The 27,669-nt window shown below is 36.2% G+C and overlaps 2 protein-coding genes across 3 annotated transcripts in view; both read left to right on the top strand.

The window, feature by feature from the left end:
• The first annotated feature begins 817 nt into the window (after positions 1–817).
• anxa11b (annexin A11b) lies at positions 818–20,865 on the top strand. Its single transcript, XM_079851194.1, has 15 exons — positions 818–966; positions 5,309–5,618; positions 7,504–7,538; positions 7,657–7,815; positions 9,202–9,289; positions 9,400–9,494; positions 9,578–9,691; positions 11,498–11,588; positions 11,795–11,874; positions 13,454–13,510; positions 13,610–13,703; positions 15,735–15,830; positions 16,875–16,933; positions 17,156–17,278; positions 19,568–20,865. The coding sequence occupies exons 2-15, from the start codon at positions 5,318–5,320 to the stop codon at positions 19,625–19,627; spliced, it is 1,452 nt and encodes a 483-aa protein (XP_079707320.1). The 5' UTR covers positions 818–966; positions 5,309–5,317; the 3' UTR covers positions 19,628–20,865.
• A 3,498-nt stretch (positions 20,866–24,363) lies between these two features.
• Positions 24,364–27,669, top strand: part of dlg5b.1 (discs, large homolog 5b, tandem duplicate 1) — a 46,782-nt gene continuing 43,476 nt past the window's right edge. The window contains exon 1 of one of the 2 annotated variants that reach the window (XM_079851156.1): positions 24,364–25,109. In XM_079851156.1, coding sequence (XP_079707282.1) covers positions 24,815–25,109 — 295 coding nt within the window. In that variant the 5' untranslated portion in view covers positions 24,364–24,814. The remainder of the gene's footprint in view (positions 25,110–27,669) is intronic. The other variant, XM_079851157.1, reaches the window with a different exon arrangement.

The following is a 27,669-nucleotide window of genomic DNA, read 5'->3' as shown; positions in this document are numbered from 1 at the left end:
TCTAAATTCTTACAAAAACTGTACCATAACCACAGCTTCCAGCAAAATACCATAGATACCACAATACATTTGTAATGGATGTCCTTCAGTGTAAGAAGCCTTCAGAATATCTGGCATTTTGTATTATATATATATATATATATATATATATGAAGAGTTCAGATGTAAAAGCCTCTAAGTGCCATCTGAAATTTTCTTCTAGAATTATCATTTTTATCAAGCTCGTATATTTAAGTTCAGTAATTTCACTTGAATGACAATTAATAGGTAATCTTCATTGCCATTTAAGTGAAATGATTGAATTTAAATATACGAGCTTGATAAAAATGATCATTCTAGAAGAAAATTTCAGACAGCACTTAGAGGCTTTTGCATCTGAACTCTTTATATATATATATATATATATTAATATAGTGCTGTCAAATCGATTAATCGCATAAACATAAAAGTTATTTTTTCACACATATATAATATTAACAAAAACCTTTATGTTAGAGGCGATTAATCGATTTCACAACACTAATTATATTATATTACATGATATTGTATTATCATATTATATTATATTATATTTGCAATTTACTAGACTGGAAGTTACTTGTCACAATTTGGATAGTTATACTAAAAGTAGTAAGTATTAGTTTACTTGGTAATTAAAAACTAAAAACAAATAGGGATATAAAATAGTTAATTATATATAAGTAGTAAAACAAAACAACCCTGGTAACAACCCAAACAAAATCATTATTCAAGGCATGCACACACGCCTCTTGGATTTGCTTTAGAAGTAGAGCATGTATATAGGAGTCATATATGCTTGAGAACAGGGATAGGCCTGCGTTTTGTTTGTGGTTGTATGTGGACAGGATCGAGACACACCCACTGTGCCAGACTGACGCCCTCCCTCACTTCCTCATTCTGCCAAAACTCACGAGATCCATTCCTCACATCACATCACACATCCAAGTAAGTGTTGCCTTTACAATGGTTTTCTACGTTAAAACAACAATGTATCGAGTGTTTGACGCGTTTGTTCGGTTTTCAGTGTGACGCGCGTGTGTTTACAGAACGCGCGTGATACAATGTAACCATTCCGCTTTAATCCGCGTTAAAATGTCCGTCAGATGTTTGTCATCGAAAACTCTGTCGAATGTTCTAAGTGTTTGTGGATTAAGATGTGTGTTGGTTCAGATTTTTTCAGGGTGTGTTGTCGTGAAATCTGAAATATTTGGCTGCCATTTTTTTTCTTTAGGCAGAGAGCGATGCTGAATGGTCAAACCGTGTGTAGTGTGTGTAGTGTGCGTAGTGTGCGATTGTCGTAGTGAGAGTTAATCAGTACAAGTTCAGACATGAGATGTGTAAGAGAAAAGCTGCATTACTCTAGTAATAGCAGGATAACCACTGATCACTGAGTTAAACCACTGGTTACTACAGCATGCAGTCACAGAAAGTTACTGAACCCTTAACAATTAACCTGTGCATAAATGCATTTATGCACAGGTTAATTGTTAAGGGTTCAGTAACTTAAAAAAATCTAAAAAATGCTGGGTTTATTTGACCCAACGTTGGGTTGAAACAACCCAGCATTTTTTAGAGTGTGTCCAAGTCATATAATCAGATAAAAAAGAACCATATTAAACAAATACTAAACCGTATGTGTTTTCTGGCCCTTAAAAAGGAAATATAAGGGGATTTTAAAAGTGTGTCCTGAAGAATTAGTTGAAATTCCTATCAAATGTGTTTCTAGTTATGCAGTTCTGAGGCGTTTCTACTAGATTTGTAAGTTTAATCTAAAAATTGCAAATGAATGTAAATGTTTTTACTTAAAAAGATTTAATTATAGGAAGGTGTTTAATATGATATGGTGAGAGTATTGAGCTTGTGGAAGAAAACCCACCTCAATTTTATTCAGAGACTCAAACTGAGTAAAATTAAGCGCAGATGCTGATATGTATATGGACAAAACATAAGATGAAATTCTGATGCTTGTAATCAAAGAGATTACAAAGAGATTATCTGATATTCTCTCAGAAAAAGAGGTACAAAAGCTCTCCCTGAGGCAGTTCCAGGTTCACTTTTGTGTACCTTTTAAAAAGTTATCGCCCGAGTGACCGCTTTTGTACCTCTTTTTTTCTGACAGTATTGCAGAGACTGACATAAAATGCATGTAAATATCAGTTGTCACTCTATATCTGCCAATAATAATAATGATATTTAAATGCTTAGTTTTATGATCACAGCTCTGGGTCATTCACTGTTAAATCAACCAAATTTCAGAAACTTCCTTGGCTCTTATTTTTTTATTTTGTTCATTTTTTATTTATTTTTTTTCTGAAGAAAGACAAACCGTGATGAAAACCAAAATATTAAATGTCATGGATGAATATTTATAGAGGGATGGTCAAATGACAATTTCGTTTGCTCTAAGATCTACTTTTATCTTTGATCAAATTCATGCAGAAATACTTGAAATTCTTCTAAAAACCAACTTTGTAACTTAAACTCATTTATTCTTCTGTCAACCTATAGCCTACATAACACACCTGATAAACCTGCCGCTCCACACAGACACTTGTTTGCTCAGTGGGATCACACTCATCCGTGTTGGATTGCAATGATGCAATATTCAATGATTGCAATGATGCAATATTCACTCCTCGCAGTCTCTAAAGGTTTCTGATCATGCTGATCCAGGAGTTGTGTGTTGAGATGTTGAACACAGACAGGGTGGCCCCGGCTCTGGGAATTGTCATTAAAAAGAAATTCATAGGAACATAGACCATTGATATATATAAGAGTTTTTAAATATTTAGTGTAATTCAGTGTATTAATAAATAAAAACATTTTCTTTTATTTATATAGCACATTTCATACACTATGGCAATTCAAAGTACTTTACATGGAAAATAAGCACAAAACAAAAGCAAGGGAAATTAAAACGGTTATAAAAGGAATTAAAAGAGATAAATGATACAGTTATAAAATGAATTAGAGAAAAATGAATTAAAGTAGTAAAAATATGATACATAGATTAAACTTCTCATCTGGCAAAACATCGGTGTATCTTATTTGCATGTAGTTTTACACTGTGTCTGTGGTGTTTATTCGGCTGGACGTCTCCGATGGACCTGATTTTTCCCTAAAATCGGGCAGGAGGAGCTCTAGGAAAAGTCAGTTGTAAACAAACAAAAATGGCAATTAGGGATAAAAAATAAGTTCTAAATATATTTATATTTCTTTATAGGGTTATCTATCTAGTCAGTCATCTATCATAGTACTGAATATTTTTTGAGGTCAACCAAAGTGAATGAATTAAAGAAAGATGATTGTTCTGGACTCCAGGATTTCAGCAGTAAGATGAAGCGACACACAGAATCACATCTGAACTACTGAATCATGTTCATGCCTCCAACAGGCTTTATTTAGTTCACAGATAAGTGCATTGCAATTAAGATAGCATGAAATGACTTATATACTGAAATACAGTAGAGCGCTGAACTGCAATCATTTGAAGTTTTATGGTTATTTGTCCTCTGATGTTGTTTTATCAACATCATTTATCACATCTGAGTTGCTGCTGATGATTATGTTCTCCAGAATGACAGTGATGTGGTGTTGTTGGTGAAGACCAGTAGCAGGCTTTGCTTTGCTCAATCCGTTTCACTTGAACAAAAGCGGCCCTTCCCCCACCATCACACACACACACACGCACGCACACACACACACACACACGCACACGCACCAGGGGCGGAAATTAACGTAGCCTAGGCTTGGAGCAAAAATGCCACCGAAATGAATAATAATGCTTCCAAAAACCAAGAAAAAAATCTCTGTATAAGTTCTTGTTTTTAATATTTATATGCAATATCACACGAGCAAAAGTGTTCCTCCCCCCCCCCCCCCCGAATATCAGCACGTTTAAAAATGTGATAATGAGCTCGTTTACAGGCACACAATACACTGATAAGATAACTCACAAAAATGAGTTTCTTGAAATAACCCGTTTTCCCGGTTTATATGCAATGCCAATAGCCCGGCAATGCAAGTATAGCCTAAAGCGTGTTTACAAGACTAGTAATAAGTCCGGTTTTCCCAGTAGTGAAGTCAACACGTAATTATTAATAATAAAGCATTAAAAACGGAATAGTTTTCCAACATGTCAGCTGGAAACTTAGAAACTCGCATATTATCCTCTCGGTATATGATTCAGCATTTTGTCTGTGGCACTTCTGCACGAGATGAAACACAGTTTTATAATTTCTTGTGTTGTGATATATTTCCTCGCTCTGGATGTGTTTAAATCTAAATGCACAGTAAGGAAGGACGTGTTCCTGTCATTCTCACGCATGCGCACTTCAGTAAGCTCAAAGAACAGGTTAATGCGTTCACATGATGGGTGAAACCGGGCTAGGCTAAGGGGCAAAAATGACGATCAGTTTATGTTTAAGCTGTTTATTACTCCGATAAAGGAAAACATGTTAACGCGTTTACATAATCACATGCATTGTCGGCTTATTCCCAGCAAACACATTTACGTTGTGGCAACGTCTGTGGCACGTTGCATTCCTACTATGGCAAAGTCGTAAGACGCGACGTTCTGATAATTTATTTTTTTATGCTAGATATAGATATCCCCCATTTAGCATGTTATGTTTTGAGGTTAATTTTTTAATTCGTCAGATGTTAGATAATTATATACTTTTTAAATATTGTTTATCCTTATTATTATTTAATGGGCCTAACAGTAAATTAATTATAATCAACACCTGCAAGTGTACACTTTGAAAGAGAAAAATGACAGAAAGTTACGTTAATTCAACTTCATTAAAACTGGTAATCAAATTGCACTTCCGCAACCTTTAGGCCATGTTTTTAAGACGTTGTTAGAAGGTTGGGTATACGTTGTGCCAACGTTCTGTGTTTGCTGGCATAAGCATAATCGGGTTAGGAACGTGCATGTAAACGCACTCGTTGATTTTATACAGCAATTCAGTTTCAGTCACAGTGAGTTAATAGGCTAATAGGTGACTTACCTTTCAAACCCAATATTGTCAGTTTTTCGTCTATTTTGCCAACAAAAATAGTTCCAAACATTAGAGTCACTGCGTGATCACGGTTTCAGTTCCATTGCCGATTGAATCCACGTTTATGAACGAATCATTCTAATGAATGATTCAACGACACCCTCATTCACTCCTGTTTCAGAAACGGGCCTCAGAATTGCTCTGGTGAAGACTTCACGTTACTGAATCTGTTTTGCTTTTGCATGTGACTGTGATTTTAAAATAACCATGTGAATGTTCTCCAGGTGTCAGAGATGAGTTACCCCGGATATCCTCCCGCAGGTGGAAACTTCCCCCCCGGCTCCGGCCCATATCAACAACAGGCCCCGGCTGGATACCCCCCCCAACCCGGAGCCTATCCTCCCCAGGCGGGATACTATCAGCCTCAGCCCGGAGCCGGATACCCCCCCGGAGCCGGATACCCCCCCCAGGCCGGCGGATACCCCCCCCAGGCCGCGGGTGGATACCCAGCTGCCCCGGGAGGAGGGTTCCCACCACAGGCTGGAGGTTACCCGGCCGCCCAGCCCGGGACCTACCCCAACATGCCCCCCGCAGGTGAGTCCGGCTACTCTGAGGGTGCTAAAGAATACACGATTTCTTGAGAGTATGCATCTAAGGGTGCTTTCACACTGGCAGTTTAGTTCGGAACGGGGGTCGGTTCGCATGAAACATCGCTAATGTGAACGCTGTCATGTGGACCCGGGTGCGCACTGGGGTCCCGATCCCGAGACTACCTAAAGGAGGCGCACTGAGTTCGGTTGCACTCGCGATTCGCGTGAATGTGAAAGCAACACGGACTCGGGTGTGCACTTGTTCAGGAAGTAAAGTAACCTGCGCATGCGTTTTAGCTGATTATGATGTATTTAGTTAAAAAAAACACATGTAAGGGATGATAGTGTTGATGATTGACCTTGGATACGAGCGAGAGTGAGCCTGCAGTGTATTCGCGCACAGCGCGTGGAATCAGGGCAACACATGAATGGAAATCCACTGTCTCCTCAAGAGAGTTTTGCAAGCAGCAGAAAGCCACCTTATGACACACAGTAAACCTGTGTTGTTCACTCAGCTGTGCATAATGGCACCAAATTAATAAAAAACACAATATATTGACCCGCGTTCTGTTTTCTGTCGTGCGCTGTGCATGTTTGCGATGACGTGTGAAAACGCCCTGAGCTCGGCATGCTGAAGCATTGTGGGTGTTCGTGTATGCAGAGACTAGGTCTGCATGATTAATCACAATTTATATGTAATCGTACTTAAATCGAGTTGGCTTATCGTGATTTTGAAATCGCAAAGGCTGCGATTATTATAATAATTTTTTATGTGCAGCTTGTCAGTGACGTACGGCTCTGTAAACGCTGCTCCATCTGAAAGCACTGTGAGTTTGAGTTGCTTATAACGTGCATTTGAAAAAGCAACACGCGTCAAATATCTTTCCAAACATGAGAAGCATTTATGAACCTCTTGTCCAACAGAAGACAACATTTAATAACATGCTTTTACTCCAAACTCACTTCATAACGACAGTTGAGCTCATGCTTCTGTGAGGGGATGTGGCTTCTTACACAGCCTTTGCGGTTTAAAAATCACGATAAGCCAAATCGGTCTAAGTGCGATTACATGTAAATTGTGATCAATCGTGCAGCCCTAGCAGAGACTAGTGTCTGTTGAACTGTGTGTTCTTCTGGAGGCTCTAATGTCATTTGTGGGAAACTGATCATAGCGTCTGAAAAACTGAGCACTTATGAAATGCATTGGCAGTTAAAAATAAGATGTCGTTCTGATTTGACGATGATGAACGTTCATGCTGATACAAATCAATATTGGAGGGGAAAGTGTTTGAATATATATATATATATATATATATATATATATATATATATATATATATATATATATATATATATATATATATATATATTTATCTGTTTTCATGCTGATAAAAAATTAATATTGGAGTTGAAAGTGTTTAAATTATTAAATTGTTAAAGTTTTGTGAATTAATTTGCTTAGACATTAATTTGGATTATTTACATTTAATTAATCCATTAAAACGGTTTATATTTTTAAATATTTGGGGAGGTGGAATTGATTTCATCAATGGCCATAAAAGATGCATTTCACATGAATCCATTTCTGCTTTTCATGCATTATGCATCTTTTGTAAAAACATCTATAGCTGCATGTTTCTTGTGTTTTGACTTTCATGTGTTTGTTGTGTGTCTTTCCTGTGATTGATATGTTAATTTAAAAAATCTTGTATAATATGACTTGCTGTTTTTGTTTGTTTGGTTTTTATTGTATTTATATGATATTTGTATTTTTGTAATTGAATTTACTGCTATGAAAATAGCTTTGAATGCTGACATGGCTCTAAATAAAACAATCTGAATCTGTCCTGTGATAGACATTGTGTCATAGTTGTTCTTTATGTTGTTAGCAGGAGGATGGGGCGGCCAACCTGGGTTTGGAGCTGTAAGTATCCCTTTATTTCTGCCTCTTTTATTGTGCATGATCAGTTATATTGTGTTTTTTTAAATGCATTTCAGAAGTACAGAACTTGATGAAACTAATCATGTGCATGATCTTCTAGCCTGGAGGAGGAATGCCTCAGGGTTACCCAGGGATGCCAGCGCCGGGACAGCAGCCCATGCCAGGTTACCCAGGTGCCCCGGTGCCAAACCCGTCAATGCCCGGGTACGGAGGCGGCGTTCCTGCGGGACCAACAGCACCGGCCGGTCCTGCTGTCAATGTGAGAGACTGCCCGCTTTATCCGCCAATATAAGCTTGTACGCTTCTGTTCGGTTTAGATTTTCACGATTCCCACAATCACAGTCTCATCATCTAGAATTGCTTTGTCACAATGAAAATCCAGGAACAAATTGTCAAGAAAATGTATAAAAAGTATATAAAGTGTAAAAAATCCTGACATTAAAAATTAATTTCTCTGAATGTGCCTAGTTTCACGGCTAATTTCCAGAAGAAAGACACACACACACACACACAAAAAAACAGGAAACTGAAGAAACAATACTTGCCCTCAATGGTTTAGTAACTCACCATTGAAACAGGAAATTGGACACGCAATTTTTTTTTAGTTAACTAGTTAAAAGTAAATGCGAAATAGCTTTCACTATGCATTTACTTCCCTAATGACATATTTTGTGTGAAAATGAATATAAAATAATGTTTAATCATTTGCATACCGTTCAAAAGTTTGATGTTGGTAAGATTTTTTTTTTTTTTTAAATGTTTTTGAAAAGTCTCTTCTGCTCACCAAGGCTGCATTTTTTTTTTAATCGAAAATACAGTTAAAATTGTAAAATATTATTACAATTCAAAATAGCTGTTTTCTATGTGGATATATTGTAAACTGTAATTTATTCCTGTGATCAAAGCTGAGTTTTCAGCATCATTACTCCAGTCTTCAGTGTCACATGATCCTTCAGAAATCACTATAATATGAGGATTTGATGCTCAAGAAACATTTATGATTATTATCAATGTTGAAATCAGTTGTGCTGCTTCATATTTTTGTGCAAACTATCATAAATTTGTTTTTTCAGGATTCTTTGAAGGATATAAAGTTCAAAAGAACAGCATTGAAATAAAAAATCTTTTGTAATATTCTAATTGTCTTTACTGTCACTTTGTCTATGTAATGCATCCTTGCTGAATAAAAGTATTCATTTCTTTAAAAGAAAAACCTGACCCCAAACTTTTGAACGGTTGTGTGTGTGTGTGTGTGTGTGTGTGTGTATATATACAGTGTATATACTATGTGTATTTATTTCACTACATGAAAACAAGGATGAATATTTTTTTAAATTTGAATATTTAGTTATTTTTTTAATCGTTAAAAAAGTAATCTTTTCAGAATCAAGGAATTTGTGTTGGTGACATGAGCTTCCAGTGCAGAAAATAGACATGCATGGGGATAAAAGCTATAAATAGGAATATAACACACTAATAAATAAATACAATATGATACAGTAATACAAATATAGAAAATACACAATAGACAGAACTATGCATATACAGATATGCCATTTATATATTTAAGAATGTTACAATTTTTAAATTGTAACATTCTTAAATGTAACTGATTTGAACTGTTTCCTGTGATGTGTGTGTTCAGAAGGGATACCGTGGGTCCATGAAGGACTTCCCTGGTGCCGACTCTCTCAAAGATGTCGAGGTGTTACGGAAAGCCATGAAGGGTTTCGGTGAGAAGACATTGATTGACTTTGATTCATTTAAACCACAGAAATGTTTGCATACAGTCACATCTTGAAATACCGAGTCCTGATAGTGACTGGATCTGTTTTGCTCACAGGAACCGATGAGAACGCCATCGTTGAGCTTCTTGGCAGTCGAACCATCAAGCAGCGTGTGCCGCTGTTGGCGGCGTACAAAACCACCTACGGCAAGGTGAACATGAGGAACAAAGCATCAGATTCATGTGGAAGATCTGCCATTGTGTGTAACTTTGCATTCGTAATGACGTTTTCCAGGATCTGGTGAAGGACCTGAAGTCAGAGCTGACGGGAAACTTTGAAGATCTGGTGCTGAACATGCTGAAGTCTCCGGCACAACTCGATGCCTATGAGATGAAGCAGGCCATTGCGGTGAGGTTTTATTTTTTCCTTGATTTTACAGGAAAATGTGTCCAAATCCATTGAGATACTAGATATTTTGCTACGGTATTTAAAGTTGGCATGAAATTGTGACAACAAATTGGAAGTTGTGCTAGTTTTTTCTTTCCTATTGTGGCGTATATCCTAAATGGCTTCTGGAACAAGAACAAATGTGGGCGGGGCTTGATTTTGTTTGGATGGTTGTGGTTTGCCATTGGTGGATCTCATGTGAGTGACAGGTTGCCCCGCCCACATCAAGGTTAAGTTAATCTGATTCAAGATTACGAGCGACATGGCTTTAAAACAATAATGATGTGCACTGATGAATCATCTATAATAAATACTGCAATATTCCATTAAAATTAAGAAGTGATTTCATGATGATTTTAAATGTCTCTGTTTCAAATCCTTGTGAGCATCCTAACTGAATGCAGCTTCATAAGTGACTGATCTGGAACGTCCTCATGTAATGCTAACAGCGCTTTATCCCAGTATGCAGGGAAACATGCTAACTCACTCACCCAGTCTAGCATGCATTACAGCACAGATCTCATACGCTGGTGCTTGTGTTACACAGAGCTCATTAATGAAACACGGGCAGGTAATTACAGAGTAGAGAGCAGAAATCCTGCCGGACTCTCTGTCTGTGATTATTATCGTCCCTCACTGTGGAGAAAATGAAAGAAACCTGTTGATTGCATGTTTTAAAACTCGCTGATAAACTATCAGGCTGTGAATATAAGGATGCACAGGGATTTCAGCCAATAAAAACACTTCTTGTTTCCCAGCTGTGGTTATCAGGAAGAACCGTATACGTCGCACCAAGTAAAAAAAAGTTGCATGTGTGTCTCACATTTTTATTGTATTAAAACCAACAACAGGTAAATAAAACAAAACGTTTACAAACATTATAAACGTGTATTTCAGTTCCGCTCAATCCACAACAAATCCTCCTGTTAACTTTGCCAAGCGTGTGTCACGTGGCATGCTTTTTTTATTGCCTTTCCCCGCCATCACATATAATTCGGAAGCTTCTAATGTTGTTTTAGAGTCTCCAACAACATGTTTGCATGCACTCAAGGTCAAAAACACTTTAATATTCTCATAATAATCATTGCAGCATCAGCTCTTTTCTCACAGTGTCTGAAACGCTTCGTCTGCAGATTCAGTCTCTAAACCCCGCCTCTCTGAGAGCTGCTCTGCTCTGATTGGCCAGATAGCTCAGTCTGTTGTGATTGGTCAATCTCATCAAAGTGGATTTGCTTTATCAGCAGAAAACAGCGTCTTCTCGACATGAACAACACGAACCAAACTCTTCCAGTCTCAGATACACTACAGTGTTTGAGGGCGGGGCTAAGAGACGCTGTTCAGCCAATCAAGACCATAGACTGGCATTATGCAAATTAGTTACAAACCTTCAGCAGGAAGTGAGACTGGAATTACTGACGACTCGTTTCAGTTCAGAATCGATTCCTTTTTTCTTTAAAACATTGCAGATTTGGAAGACAACTTGGATAGACATATGGCTTAGTTTTTCTTTCAATTAGAGAGTTCAAATTATTTTGTATAGAGTAAATTTTTTTAGTTCAGTACATTTTCTTTACAACTTAAAAAAAATGTTTTTGCAATAATATTCTGAGCGTTTTAGAGCCTGTATTCCTGTATTACAACCATTTTCCTACAGATCTGTGTTCAGAAAGGTTGAAATAAGCAGCAGCACAGTTCAGATGATGCTCATGTTCCAGGAAATGCTGTGATGATGATGATGATGATGATGATGGTTCTTCGTGTTTTCAGGGTGCGGGAACCGACGAGGCCTGTCTCATCGAGATTCTGTCCTCTCGGAGTAATGCTGAAATCAAGGAGATCACGAGGGTGTATAAGGCAGGTGAGTCGCTCTCGCAGACCTCGTGAGACCCCAGCGCACGCGTGTGTGTGACCAACTCCTACAGACCCCAGCGCACGCGTGTGTGTGACCAACTCCTACAGACCCCAGCGCACGCGTGTGTATGACCAACTCCTACAGACCCCAGCGCACGCACGCGTGTGTGTGTGTGTGTGTGTGACGAACTCAGATCAGTGTTTGTTGTTTAGATTACGGTAAATCTCTGGAGGACGCCATCAGCAGTGACACGTCAGGACACTTCCGGCGTCTGCTCATCTCTCTCTCCCAGGTACAGGAGATCATCTGGCCTCTCCTTTTATATATTACAGATGCATATTAGTGCATCTATCTATCTATCTATCTATCTATCTATCTATCTATCTATCTATCTATCTATCTATCTATCTATCTATCTATCTATCTATCTGTCTGTCTGTCTGTCTGTCTGTCTGTCTGTCTATCTATCTATCGTTCTGTCTATCTGTCTTTCTATCGTTCTATCTATCGTTCTATCTGTCTTTCTGTCTATCTGTCTTTCTATCGTTCTATCGTTCTGTCTGTCTGTCTGTCTGTCTATCTATCGTTCTATCTGTCTTTCTATCGTTCTATCGTTCTGTCTGTCTGTCTATCTATCTATCGTTCTGTCTATCTGTCTTTCTATCGTTCTATCTATCGTTCTATCTGTCTTTCTGTCTATCTGTCTTTCTATCGTTCTGTCTGTCTGTCTGTCTGTCTATCTATCGTTCTATCTGTCTTTCTATCGTTCTATCGTTCTGTCTGTCTGTCTATCTATCTATCGTTCTATCTGTCTATCTCTCGATCTATCGTTCTATCATTCTATCTATCTATTGTTCTATCGTTCTATCTATCTATCTGTCTATCATCCATCCATATTTGTGAAAATGTAGTTTATTTTATTTATTAAACAGGGAAAATAGAAAGCAATATCTATTTCTCTAAATGTGGTTCATAAAACATTTTCTCTTTTCATATTATTTATATACACCATTATAGCATTTTTAGTAATATTGAATTATATAATAATTTTCATTTTAATTTTAGCTAAAGTTATTGTAATGTTATTATGTGCTTTTATTCAATTATATTATATTTTTAATTATATTTAATTTATATTTATTTGAGTATTATTTATTATTTGAGTATTAAACTTATTTCAGTTATTTACCAAGGCAACATTTCTTATTTTCATTTAAGTTATTCAATTTTAAGATTTTAATCTAATATTTATATTTTGGTAACACTTTAGTTTAGGGTCCAAATCTCAATATTAACTACGACTTTAAGGGATGTACAGGTGAAACTCGAAAAATTAGAATATTGTGCAAAAGTTTGTGTATTTCAGTAATTCTAATTAAAAGGTGAAACTAATATATTTAGTATATATAACTATGTACATATGATTATACTTTTCAGAGGGCCGACATTTCTGTATTTAAAATCCTTTTTTTGTTTTTTTTTTGTTTAATGTAATATTCTAATTTTCTGAGATTTTGAATTTGGGGTTTTCCTAAGCTGTAAGCCATAATCATAAAAATTATAACTTTTGCACGATATTCAAAATGTTTCGAGTTTCACCTGTAGAATATGATCATGCAGGATAAGGCATTAATATGTGCTTTATAAGTACTAATACACAGCCAATATCCTAGCAATATGCATGATAATAAGCAACTAGTTAATAGTCAGAAGTGGACCATAAACTGAGGTGTCACAATTTTCAAGTACCAAAAACACATTTGCAATACTGCTAATTTTAATTAATAAACACAAAATATCAGTTTCCCATCAAAAACAGGAAGTGAAATCACAGCTGTGTGGATGAAGTAGTTTTGATTATTTGTTCTCAGGGTAATCGAGACGAGAGAGAGACTGTGGATGTTTCTCTGGCCAAACAGGACGCTCAGGTTGGAGAAAAGACTTGATTTGCTTAAACAAATTGATGTTTTAGTGTGCATGTGTATTCTGGGCTGCTGAACGTGTGTGGGATGTTCTGTGTGTTGCAGAAACTGTACGCCGCAGGAGAGAATAAAGTCGGCACGGATGAGTCTCAGTTTAATGCGGTTCTGTGCGCTCGCAGTAAACCTCATCTCAGGCAAGGTAAAACCACCGGCCCACTGCGGTTCCTGAACTAGGACAGTGTGTTTAACACCAGTCATCGAGAGAAAGATAGATGAACACTATGAAAACATATTATTTCCAGTTGCATTATTTGCTTTTCATTAGACTAAAATTGGCACAAACTCTGCCCTCATTTAATCATATTTAGGGATGCACGATATATCAGCCACCATATCTTTATCGTTTATTTTTAATGTTATCGCTATAGGCTTAATAAGAAAATGTGCCCGATATATTAAAGCTGATAAATCATTTATTATTTCCTTCAGCTGAGACACTTCAGATCTGCACTGTTCAACATGATGGTTTTGAATTGCTTGAAATATGATTGAAATCACTTCAAAAAGGGAAAATAATACAGTTCAGTGCAACATGTGCAGCGCATCGGCTACATATCATTATAATGAGAATATTATAATTGTGTGTTTGGGACTTGGATTTTAATGGTGAAACTTTTGTTTTTGTTATCAGGCACTAAAAAATTGTATCAAAATTTGGATTCCGCTTTATCAGCCAGTTTATATCGGTTATCGGCTTTCAAGTCATAAAGAATTCTAGGTATCGGCCAAAATGTTCATATCGGTGCATCTCTGGTCATATTACTCCAAAGCTATTTTTTGTGACGCACTGAAGTTAAACCCCCAGTCTACAAGCTCAAAAAACATTTAGGATCATAGCAATCATCCAGTTGACTTCAAATTTATGTTTTCAATGCTGACATTAACTCCTGAGACCCAGAAAAAAAAAGTTTTTTGAATATAGTTTTTTTCCATGTCATCACATTGTTTAGAGCACAATAAACAAATGGTAAAAAAACATTTTTGAAAAATAATATTTTATTCATATGTTATGCTATGTCCTCTGTAGTGGACACCAGGACTAAGTTGTTTAAAAAATAAAATGACATGAAATTATATGTATAGGCAAAAACAATGGGATTTTTTTTTCAATCACCAATAAATTTTGGGTTTTCAGGATTTTTTTTTAACCAAAATTTGTATAAAGATGATTCTCAACTATGTTATGAAAGAAATAACGGAATGAATTGATACACCATTTTACTTTATGCAATATGTGGGTAAAATGGCCATAAATTAATATTCCCATTCAATGCAATGTATCTATACACTGTATCTAATGTGTTCTTGGAGCAACATTTAATGAAAAAAGAAGTGTAATAATTGGAGTAATAATTGACAACATTTTCATAATAATATCTAATATTTCATAGGAATATTGATGTATAATTTATTTCCATATTCACTTGTTGTGTCTCCCAAAATGCCTGATAAACATGATGTAAGTCCTGATGTCCTCTACAGTGGACATGTATGAAATCAATGCCCTGTTCTGTAACAGAAAGTATTTTTTTATTTGAAACCCCTTAACATTTTCCTGAGATGTTGTTTTATGAAATACAATTTGAAAAGTAGTCCAATTTAAATTATAATTACAATATATTATCATCCATAAGATATAATATATATACCAATATATTTCCATAAGAATGCTACATTTGATCACTAAATTAATGTCAGACATTTTTAAAGACCAAGGAGAAGTTGTTTTCATGGTGAAACCTCCAAACATTTGCTTTCTCTGAAAAGTCCTGAATGTGCTCTTTACAGGACACCCAGGTTGTGTCATGTGACATGTATGATGTCAGAGAAATTCACTAAAATATAATGTCCACTACAGTGGACAAAAGTCTATTCTTGGGTCCCAGGAGGTTAAGGCTGTTTGAATACGGTTTTGTAATTTTGGCTGTTGTGATTTAGGCTAGTTGTTTTTACTTTGTTAATTTTTGTAAGTATTTCATTTTCTCTGTGCCTGGGTAGTTTTGTAAGTGCTTTATAAATGAAGTTTGAGTTGAGTTACGACATCAGAAGTCTTCTGTTATAGTGCACGAGGAACAGACTGAATATGAAGGCATTATTCTCTGATGATGTGGATGTAGTGATGCATTGCAGCAGGTTTGACAGTAACGTTGGTTCCTGGTGTCTTTGGCAGTGTTTCATGAGTACCAGCAGATGTGTGGCCGAGACATCGAGAAGAGCGTCTGCAGGGAGATGTCTGGAAACGTGGAGGACGGCATGGTGGCGGTCGGTGAGTTCTGAACTCTGATTGGTCCTGAGCAAAAAACATATCGGCCAATGGCTGATCTAGATGAAGTGGGCAGCAGCAAGAAACAGCCAATCACAGCACTGGAATAGGATCAAGACTGAGTCATTTGCTTTGAATAAGATGCAGATTATGATGCGTTTAAAATTTCTAAATGTTTTACATATGCAAATATGACTCTGTGTGCAAAATCATTGTTTTTCATGCACTGGTCAATTTTGAGATTTTGGTCTTTTAATAATGTGTTGTTATAACACTTTTAAGTGCTTGTTTTATTGCGCTTTGACCATTTGCGTCTGTAGATCTCAATAACAATACTTATCTGTAAAGCTGGTGAGTTTTAGTCAGAAATCTCCACTTCAGCAGCTTTACATTCACCAAACGTTAAAGTTTTATTCATATTTATATACCCTGAAGGGTTTTGCAGAGGAGTTTGTTCATATATGTCAGTATTCACTGATTTATGGAGTGATAATAAGAGATTTCCTCTGTGAAAACTTTAACTCTAATACGTCAACAAAATGAAACGAGAATTTTGAACCTGGCTTTATCCAAAGTTCAGATTTGTGTTCTGGAAAAAATATGCAAATGAGTGCATAATTAATTAGATTATGCCTAATTTCCATATTTAAACAACATTTCAGAAACCTTGTAATACAAAACAATTGTCTTTTTGGACTGTGATAAATCAGCTGGGAAAAGTGTTGTGATTTGTATTAATATTTACCTGTGGCTTCTTGTCAAAACTTTAACACATGTACAGTATATGGTAAAATCTGGCTAAAAACATGCAAATAAAACATTTGCATGTTTTTAGCTAGATTTTACCATATTCTGTACATGTGTGTTAAAGTTTTGATTTTAAAAACTTCCTAAACATTGTAAAATTGGAGGCTTATGATCAAATGTATATTCTGGAACTGATTAAATGTGTTATTACTGATAATATTTAAAGTATTCCTCTGTGTAGAATATGAAGTAATGTTTAGTTTCTGTTGATAATCATGCTCCGTCTGTGCTGTGTTTCAGTGAAGTGCATTAAAAACACTCCTGCCTATTTTGCTGAACGTCTCCACAAGGCCATGCAGGTGAAGAACATGCTGATAAATACACATATATATAAAGGCATATTTTGCTATGATAATGTATGTCTGAGGTCATTCGGAAGTGGCTGTTTGTGGGTTATTTTTACGTTTTCTTAGCATTATATATTGTACATGCACTTCCTCTTTTCCTGTTAGAAAAGTGGCACTGCATACATGACGATGATGATGATGAAGATGAAGATGATGATTTTGTCTTTGGTTTAGGGTGCGGGCACCAAAGACAGGACTCTGATCCGCATCATGGTGACCCGCGCTGAGGTGGACATGTTGGATATCAGACAGGAGTATCTGCGTCAGTTCGGGAAGTCTCTCTACACAGCCATCTCTGTAAGACACACACACACACACACAAAATACACTGCATTTATCCTTATGCTTTATTCATAAGACGCACATACACTACAGATCAAGAGTTTAGAATAATTTTGTATTGTTTTAAATAAAAGCCTCTTCTGCTAGCCTGGTTAAAGGGTAAGTTCGGTATTTTACACTTAAAGCCCTGTTTACAGATTGTTTCTGATGAAATAGAACGGTTAAGATTAAAATTTGGACACATGCTGCTGTCCCGAGAATTTTAGGTTTATTTCGCTTCTCCCCCCACCTACACAATGGCAGTCTATGTGCACTGGAACAATCCTTCCTAAAACGCATTAAACTTTCATTTAAAAAGAGATGAAACTCACCGAGTGGTCAGGGGTGTTCACTGATATGCTCACACAAAAATCGCTGCAAAATATGCTTTCCAACAGGTGTTTTACCATTCGTTGTAAAACTGTGGATCTATTTTTCCAAACGTCTCACACCCGAACATTCTTCCGTTGAGAGCTTGAATAATAGACACTCCAGCCCAGTTGGTGGCGATAATGCACCTTTGCCAATTGCAAGCAAACCGCTGGCATTTCATTGAATACACAGAAGAAGCAGAAGAAGAAGCGGCGGAGTAATACCGTACCTCACACAGCACATTCAATACAAATCAATGGAGTTGGACAAAAACTACGATAAAACCTGTTGGAAAGCATCTTCTGCAGCGATTTTTGTGTGAGCATATCAGTGAACACCCCTGACCACTCGGTGAGTTTCACGTCTTTGTAAACGAAAGTTTAATGCATTTTAGGAAGGATTGTTCCAGTGCACATAGACTGCCATTGTGTAGGTGGGGGGGAGAAGCGAAATAAACCTAAAATTCTCGGGACAGCAGCATGTGTCCAAATTTTAATCTTAACCGTTCTATTTCATCAGAAACGATCTGTAAACAGGGCTTTAAGTGTAAAATACCGAACTTGTCCTTTAAAACCAGACCATTCTCACTAGTAAATGAGTTATGGTCTGGCAAAGCTTCATTAATAACCCATTTCCAAAGGGGCGTCACCAACGGACGTCGCTCAAATGCCTCTGGGCGCAATTGGACAGACCTAAAACCAATCAGAGCGATCGTCATCGTGTAAAGCCATATGCTGCATCCCACTAGTTACACTACGCCATAAAAGTATGTACTCTTTTTGTGAAGAAAAGGTATTTACTTTTGAATGTGTAGCAAAAAAGTAGGCAAGCTTTGGGACATACTACTTCGTCATCTTTATCGGACGGATCTGTCGCGTGCATCCTGTCACGTAAACTGCCCTGTCAATCATCGTGTCACAGTTAAAATCCTCTATTAAATCTAATTTAATTTCCTACCGTTTCGGAGAGAAATGTAGTAGCACGTTCATCTGCCAGTGGGTCTTTCATGGAGACTGTCCTCATGTGTTTGCAATTTGATTATAATAATGCATTTAAAAGTTGAACGGACGTTGCTCAAATGCCTCTGGGCGCAATTGGATAGACCTAAAACCAATCAGAGCGATCGTCATCGTGTAAAGCCCGCCTCAACGTTTCTGATTGGTGCCGCGATTTCGATGGATTAGAAATGGGCTTGAATGAGCTCTTTGCCAGACTACTTGCAGAGCAAATCTAAATTTGCCGGAAGTTTGTCTGGGTTTTCCCAGGCTACTCTTCTGCTGCATCAAGGGGGCATTTATATGAGTAAAGAAAACAGTAATATTGTGAAACATTTTTCTAATTTAAAACAGATGTTTTCTATGTGAATATACAGTAAAGTGTAATGTATTCCTGTGATCAAAGCTGAATGTTCAGCATCATTACTCCAGTCTTCAGTGTCACATGATCCTTCAGAAATCAGTATAATATGATGATTTGATGCTCAAGAAACATTTGCTTTATTTTTCATTTAAGCAGTTTCCACAAAAATATGAACACAATTTGACAATTATCATAAATATTTCTTGATCATCAAATCATGTGACACTGAAGACTGGAGTAATGATGCTGAAAATTCAGCTTTGATCACAGGAATAAATGACACTTTATTATATATTCACATAGACAACTGCTATATTAAATTGTAATATTATTTCACAATTTTTGATCAAATAAATGTTGCCATAAAATACTTCTTTAAAAAACATTATAGTCATTTAATTTTAGGAGGTGTATATTATTCATATTTAAGTATAATTAATTGGCAAATTAAAGAGTTTATTTGTCCTGTAGCTAGAAATAGAATATTAAGAATATATCACACTGGTATAAACAGAAGTATTTTTTTTTTATCAGGGAGACACATCTGGTGATTATAAGAAACTGTTGCTGAAGCTGTGTGGAGGAAGTGACTGAAGAACCGGGACGACAGACACCGTACCATGACGACTGGATATGTGGCGTTATCATATTAATCCTGCCCATATATATTAGCATTAATATGTCAGATAATAGTGTCATGTTAACTAATACAGTAATCTCTCTCTTCGCAGCTTTATAAAGTTCACAGCCAAAATAGCATTTCATTTGTGCCTTAGAGACATTATCATTATTATAATATAGTTTATTATGTGTTTTATTTTGCTATCTAATCAGACTATGCATGATATCTAGAGAATATATATATTTTGTAACTGTTGATGCATCAATATATACATGTAGTGTCTTCAGTAACTGATGCCAAAGGGGAATCAGAACCTGTGGTTGTCGTTCGCAAACCAAAAATACAATCTGAACATCATCACTGAAATCTCAAATGCCTTGAAGTGCTGAAATATATGCCATAGTTTTTATATTGTGAGCTTTATGATCTCTATGCAAGAGTTCTCAGACGAAAATATAACTGTCAATCATCATGAAGGTCTCGATGAGTGAAGCTCATGTAAACGTGTCATATTTCACCCTAAAAACAAGAAATTAATTTTGCATCAAAAAAAAGTGAAGCCTATTTTAGAAACATTAAGATCTTTTTGCATTGACATTTTTTTTCTCATCAGTTTTCCCCCTACATTTCCATGACTAGCGCATCTAAACGTTTGTAGTAATTCACATTATTCTGTATAGCAAGTCTTAGTACTGCAGTATTTCTTGTATTTCCAATATTTCTTGTTTTTGCAGTTTTATAGTAATAAAAAAAGACATTAAATACTAACATCACATATAAAAAAAAGCATACAATTAGAATTTTCTTTTACAATTTAAATAATTTTAAATAATATTTTTGCAACATGGTAATGCATATTTATGGTTCTAAAACAGACTTAATTTTTTATTCATGCAAAATATAATTTTGTATTTCCACTATATGAGTTTGGGGTGAAATATGACCAGTTTTGTGTGCGCATGTTTTTATTTTTAGCATGAATATGTTTTGCTGCAGCAGTAGATGGCACTAAAGTGACCAATCTTTCATCTTGATAATCACTAGTTTAACAGGATATTCTAACCTGTTGGTGTTGTACTGTTTATTAACATGAAGACTATACACTTTTTTCAGGGATTTACTAGCCTGTGATTTAATGTGTTCACTCAGCCAACTAATCTTGTCTAGTAACATTTGTGTCTGTTTAATAAAAACACCTCATGAATGACTAGCTACCCCTTACTTTTCTTACTTTGGATTGATTAATTGCTATGTTTTGGGTAACAGTATGCAAAATGTCCCATTAATTAATGCACTAACTAACAATAAGAAATGCATTTGTTACAGTATTTATTAATCTTCGTTTGCGTTAGTTAATAAAAATGCAACTGTTTATTGTTTGTTCATGTTAGCTCGGGTCCATTAATGTTAAAAGATGCAACTTTTGATTTTTAGTAATATATTAGTAAATGTTGAAATTCATATTTAGTAAGATTAATGCATATTCATATTAAGAAGTTTTTTTCATAGTTAATATTAAATGTATACCTTTAACACACTGCATTTTGCGGAAGAACATTGGTTTGGTTGTGCTTCGTCTCTGCGTGAATGTGCGGATGAATATGATTCTCCTACTGCTCATAAAACATTCACTATTAGGCTTAAGAGATAGTTTAGATTGAAAGGATCTCAAGCTGACCAGCTGAAGACTTTACCTATTAATAGACACGGTAGGCCTACTTCCTTGAAAATAGTCAAAGAAGTCAAGGAAGATCTCGTGTGACAACTAACCTCTGTTTACGGATATGACGAAACACGCACGGGCAGGTGACCTATGCGCGCGATTTCCCGCGAAAACCACCCCGACATCTCTTTAAAATAAACACTTACCATTGTGAATCAGGGTATGACAAAAACACGTTTTGCAAGAATCATTGATGATGTATGGACTCATTATTTATATAATGTTGAACAAAAACGTTACCTTTAACTAATTTAGTTAACTAATGGGACCTTCTTGTAAAGCTACCATGTTTTATTATGCGTGCTTGCTTATTTAAAAGTGCAAGCTGTGGCAGTGTGCGCTTGCAAGTGACATAAAAATAGGTTTAATTTGCATTTCAAAGCACTTTCATCCATGCAAAGCAAAGCATAAACAAAGAAGGATAACATCTTCATTCATTCATTTTTCAGGGCATTTTCTCCATCCATTATCAGCACATAAACCCTGGTTGGTCAATGCTGATGTTCTCTCTGGTGTTACCAGTCGGTGAAACAAGTGATTTGATTGGACAAACAGGTCAAGAGTTCATGACCTCAGGCCTTCCATTGTGTGTGTTGCTCCATTAGTGTACAGTGACATCATCTGTGTGTTTTGGCTATAATCATTTGAATCCATTTGCCTGACACAATTCCCGAATGCCATCTGGGATCAGACATATATTCAGTCTTTTTCGATCGCTGTTATCTGGGTTTGTATGGAGATTATGTGAAGCAGATTCTGTAATCTGAGTTTCAGATTTAAACATTCAATGCACACATTGAGCTCCTCAAAGCTTTAGCTTAATATAATATAAATATAATCAACAAATCCTCTCAAATCAGGCAGATTCTGCCTTCGTTTACAGTGGCGGCAGGGATTTAGATGAATCCACTGTGAATGATGCAATACAGTACAAACTACAGTTTTAAAAGAGGTCAGAAAAGTTGAACTGAGTTCCCAGATCAAGAGAATTAAGTCTGTTTTGGGCAAGTTGTCACATCTTTTAAGCGTTGGCCAATTGATTTATTGCAGTTTACATTGGCCGAAACAATGGTTTGATATAAATGTAACATTTTAAAAGTGTTCAGAAACTATTTCTAGTGCTTTTTGTAAGTATGTATCAGTTGGCAACATGTTTTTTATAACAAAAAATGGTGCTGTTTAATAATTATTTTGCTGAAAAGCATTTAAATAGCTTATAATGCGTAGATATGTTTTTTGTTGTACTTTAGATGTGTTTATTAATATATCAATAAACAGCAATTTAAGACTGAAGACTTTAAGGTTTGTATCTGTACAGAAATTGAAATTCATATTTTAAACCTACACTGAGAAGTATTCACTGGAGTGTAAATAGTGTGACAACTTGCCCCGGACTCACCATTTTTGTTGTGATTGGTTGGTTCCAGCAGTGCTAAAGCTAATAAAACTCCTCTCACATGAGTCAGGCTGGGAGTCGAGACTCCGTTGAGTTTCCAAATTAAACACCCAGTGAGATTGTGAGGTTATGTAATCACTAAACACAGTCACATGAGCACTGCTCCTTTCAGGTCCTCATCGCACATATGTCAGGTTGTTTTATCTGCAGGCATGAGCTCATATTACACCTGGATCAATCCTGCCATGAGCTAAACTACATTCTCATGTCCCTTCATAGAAATATTAACGTTTGAAATCATTTCTTTACTTGGGTTCGAGTGGATGTTCATTTTTGTCTTGTTACTGTATGCTGCGCTACACAATGAACTTCAACAACGAAAAACTGATAATTTATGGAATCAATCAAATCCTTAATATATTTTTTTAAATTGGTATACATTTCCCGTGTCCTCAATATCGCATTCAATCCCATTAATTTTTTTTTTTTTTTTTGTAAAATCACAGTTCCTTAATGACATCACCTGACAGGAAGTGACATCATTTTGGAGGGAAATCAGCAGCAGCACCAACATCATCAGTAAGAATTCGGTGGATTCTGTGATGTTTTGTGTTGTTTGTTGATTTGTGTCGCTCTATTTGATCAAAGTACGTGGATCAGTTTGATAATATCTAAATACCAAAGATCAAATTTTTTAAATATATTTCAAAAGATATAAAAAGTAAAAAAATATGAAAATGAACTTCAAAAAGACATTTGCTAACTATCAATTGTTTATGAACATCCTGTTAATTGAAGTTATATTAAGTTTCTTATAAGTTAAAATACTTCCTTTTGCTTTAATGGTTTATTATGAGCTGCAATCCTTATTTTATTGTGTGTGTTTTATGTGGACAGTGAGTGTGTGTTCAGGTTACACATTACACAACACATGAGTTAACAATGGAAAATCAAACATTAGATCTAGCATCATGTCCTAAATATCATATTCTGTGCTTTGTGGACTTTACTGTTTAAACCACAACCAGATAAAATGCCAAATAACCTTGGCAACAGGAACAATCCCTGTTGTGTGAGCAATGGTTGTTTTATTTTCTCAGCTTTATCTTATAAACATATGGATTTGTGGATTTTTAACACCAGGATTCTAGGTTAACATTAACACACAGACCGCATGCATGTGACTTTATTTTATACACTTTTCAGTTTTTGAGTAAAAAAAAAAAAAAAAAGTTTTAAAATAACTTTAAAATAGTTTTAGATGAATTATAGCATGTCACACCACAGGCCATTCCTGAGTGAAATTAAAATGAATAATAATCAGGCATTTAATATGAACATTCGAACACATGTTTATATTCAGACAGTTTTATAGAGATGACATCATTATCTAAGAGTTGACGATTACAGGAAAAGCATAAAAGAAAAAACCAACAACATGAAAGTGTTTTGTTACTTTGTACTCATCTGTTAATAATGAAATAATCTCGCCAGTGAACGCCTAGGTGTTTTATCGGAAGCCCCGCCCCTCTCTGGTTCCCCTCCCATTTAACCGCCTTGAGTGGCATGTAGCAGCCACGCCCCTTTCTCGTTCCCCTCTCGTTGAACCGGTTTGATTGGCAGGCGGGAGCCCCGCCCCATTCCCCGTGCCCCTCCCTCTGCTAGGCTTTGATTGGCAGATGATAGCAGCTGCGGAGTTGTGGAGTCATGGCGGAGCTCCGCCGCACCTCTGATCATTGGAGTTACGGCGAGAATTTGTGATAAACTGTCAAACTTTTTAACAAATTTAAAATGATCGAAAGCGAGTTAAAGTTACGCGCGCCGTCAGACCACCGTCAATCGATTTGAAACCGAGAACTGGCAAAGATGTGAGACTCTCCGGAGCCGAAGAAGAAGAAGAAGAAAAAAAACCGTTGGAGTCTCTCCTAAAGTCGCAAATATGGCTTCTTGCTTCTTTCAATCTCACACAAAAAACTCTTTAACAGGAGCGTCGTTGTTTTCAGCGCTTTGTGTCGTTCTGTAGCGGGCGGACCGGGTGTGATGGATCCCAAGCACAAAGAGTTGTTAGAGCAGTGCCAGGAAAAGTTGTCGGAGTCCGTCACAGATGTGGACCGGGTTCTGGAGCTGCTGGCCCAGTCAGGGAGTCTGAGCCCGGCCGAGCGAGCGGAGCTCGACAGAAACTGCTCCAGCTCCGCCGAGAAGGTCCATCTGCTTCTCAAGACTCTGGTGGAGAAGAAGGAGAGGGATCATTTCCAGGAGTTCTGCTGGGCTCTGGAGAAAACCCACCCGGTGCTGCTCAGCGCTCTGCTGCCCGCGAACAACCACAACAACACGGGTAACTCACACACACATCCACTGGGACAACTTTCACAACACTCCTCCAGTCAGGGTTACTGCTCAAAACACCTCAGTTTAGTTTGTTGTCATTCCAGCATTATATCCAGAGAAGTGTTGTTTAACCTGGTTACTAACAGGACCAACAATACAAGAACCAGCAATATTGATTTGAACTATTTTCAACACTAGGGACATTTACATTTATATATGAGTATAATAATATATGGCACAATTTGAATATTTAAAACCCTTTTTAATATTAGTATGTCTGCATCTGATTATGAAACTTTGTATTTAAATTTTAGGTACCTTAATGTTTTGCAGTTCACACTTCAATTTTTTGAGTAGAAATATTCAAAATGGTTTCTACATGTATACAATACCGGTCAAAAGTTACTATTTAATTTTTGTTGTTGAAAGAAGTTCATTTTTTTCAATTTTCAGTATTACAATTTAAAATAGCTGTTTTCTGTCTGAATATATAGTTTAAAAAGAACAACATTTAAAATTGAAATATTTCCAGCAATATCAATCTTTACTATCACTGTTAACTTTTGAACAGTAGTGTATATTGTTTCAAAAGATTTCTATTTTAAATAAATGCTGTTCTTTTTTAACTTTTGTATTCATCAATGAATCCTGAAAAAAGTATCACAGGTTATAAAAAATACTACTGTTTCCAACATTGATAATAAATCATCATATTATTCTGATTTCTGAAGGATCATGTGACACTGAAGACTGGAGTAATGATGCTGAAAATTCAGCTTTGATCACAGGAATAAATTACACTTTATTATATATTCACATAGAAAACAGATGTTTGTAAATTGTACTGCAATTCATATTTTGATCAAAATACAGTCTTGATGTGCAGAAGAGACTTCTTTCAAAAACATTAAAAATAGTAAAGTTTCCAAACTTTTGACCAATACTGTATATATCATAAAAGCTGCATGCATAATAATTATGCATGATTTATATTAAATAGTTTTATCTTGTCACATTACTGTCATTTATTGATGTCATGACGTAATGTCAAACAGGGGATGGAGCCACATTTGTAATATTTGGTGGTATTGTGTGTATATTTTGTTTATAATATCTAGTTTTTGTTGACTGTATGAGAAGTATTGGTTCTTTGCACTGGACAGATCTGAGATGTCCTGATAGAAAACACGAACCCGTCGCCGGTGAGGAAAGCGTTACAAAGCTGTTGTGTAAATCTGCCGTGCGAAACATCGTACAGTAAATGTGTTACAGATGTTTCTCAGATTCCTGCGGCCAAAAAAACTCATCAGACATGCAGGGATTTTGCCATAAGCCAGAAATAGCTGCCGTCTATAAAATAATGCAGCTTAAAGCTGGATCAAATAACATTACCTAGAAAGCCATTAAACCCGTGTTACAGGAATATGATTGGATGACATAGAGACACATGTGAGTGATATTGGACCAGGGCAGCCGTTCCAGACGTTTCGAGTCTGTGGAAGTAAAATAATTACAAATGTTTTCGAAACAAAAAAAACTTGTTGAATTGCACTACTATTGAAAAACATATGCATTGCATTAATAAACCTGCTTGCATTTTAATGCATTGTGTTTTCAGGGCTTGCATTTTAATGGGCTGAAATTCAACATGGTTGTATATTTAAACTGTGAATATTTCAATTCAAAACATTTCACAATGCATTAAAATGCAAGTAATTTGGAAAGCGCAATAAAATGGAACGAAAATTGCCTGTCTAATATCATAGGTTGTATTTTTAAACAGAATGAACATTTTGGAAGTGAAATCTGAAAGGTGAATATGGATTATTGAATTTTTAAGAATGAAAACGTCACGTGTTTTGAATTGAAATATTCACAGCTTAAATACACAACCATGTTGAATTTCAGCCCATAAAAATGCAAGCCCTGAAAACACAATGCATGCAGGTTTATTAATGCAATGCATATTTTTTCCAAGTAGTGCAATTCAACAAGCTTTTTCTGTTTCAGAAACATTTGTCATTATTTTCCTTCCATACGAGTCTGTCTGTTAAATAGAGCATCGCCGATCAATTAGAGCAGTTAGAGATCTATGATGGTGGTCGATATAAAGCACAGCAGGGTTGTGTTGGGTTTGTTTAGCTTGATCTATCACTGAGTCTCTGATCACTTGTGTGTCCCATGACTCTGGGCTGTTTTTAATCGTGCTTCAATTAAATAAATAGGGTCCTGAGTCGGGGTGTAACAACCCTCATATCACGATACTGAACTCACGAGACGATGTTATTGCGATACTCAGAGACATAATAAAATGTTCTGTTGATTAAAATGCTAAATTGTGCGTGTAAATGAATAGGCTTGGACTTGGTGCTGGAAACCCAAAGCACAGGACAATAGAGACACCAGAATAACAATATTCATGATTCTGAAGCTGAAAACAGAATTATTTTAGACAAATATGCTTTCACTTGATATATTTAAATGTAGGCCACTTTTTACTGGTAACATCAGACATTTGACATTATCAGAACCCACAAATATTCCCCCATTGCATTATTATGCATTAT

Source organism: Squalius cephalus (assembly GCF_949319135.1).
Source record: "Squalius cephalus genome assembly, chromosome: 19".
Lineage (NCBI taxonomy): Eukaryota > Metazoa > Chordata > Actinopteri > Cypriniformes > Leuciscidae > Squalius > Squalius cephalus.
This window is presented reverse-complemented; position numbering and strand designations above follow the sequence as displayed.

Bases quoted from the DNA above. Each gene is read 5' to 3' on its own strand.
- anxa11b (XM_079851194.1), top strand. From the start codon at position 5,318: ATGAGTTACCCCGGATATCCTCCCGCAGGTGGAAACTTCCCCCCCGGC. The intron at 9,290-9,399 runs GTGAGAAGACAT...TTTTGCTCACAG, and splicing joins GAAAGCCATGAAGGGTTTCG to GAACCGATGAGAACGCCATC. The intron at 15,831-16,874 runs GTGAGTTCTGAA...GCTGTGTTTCAG, and splicing joins GGACGGCATGGTGGCGGTCG to TGAAGTGCATTAAAAACACT.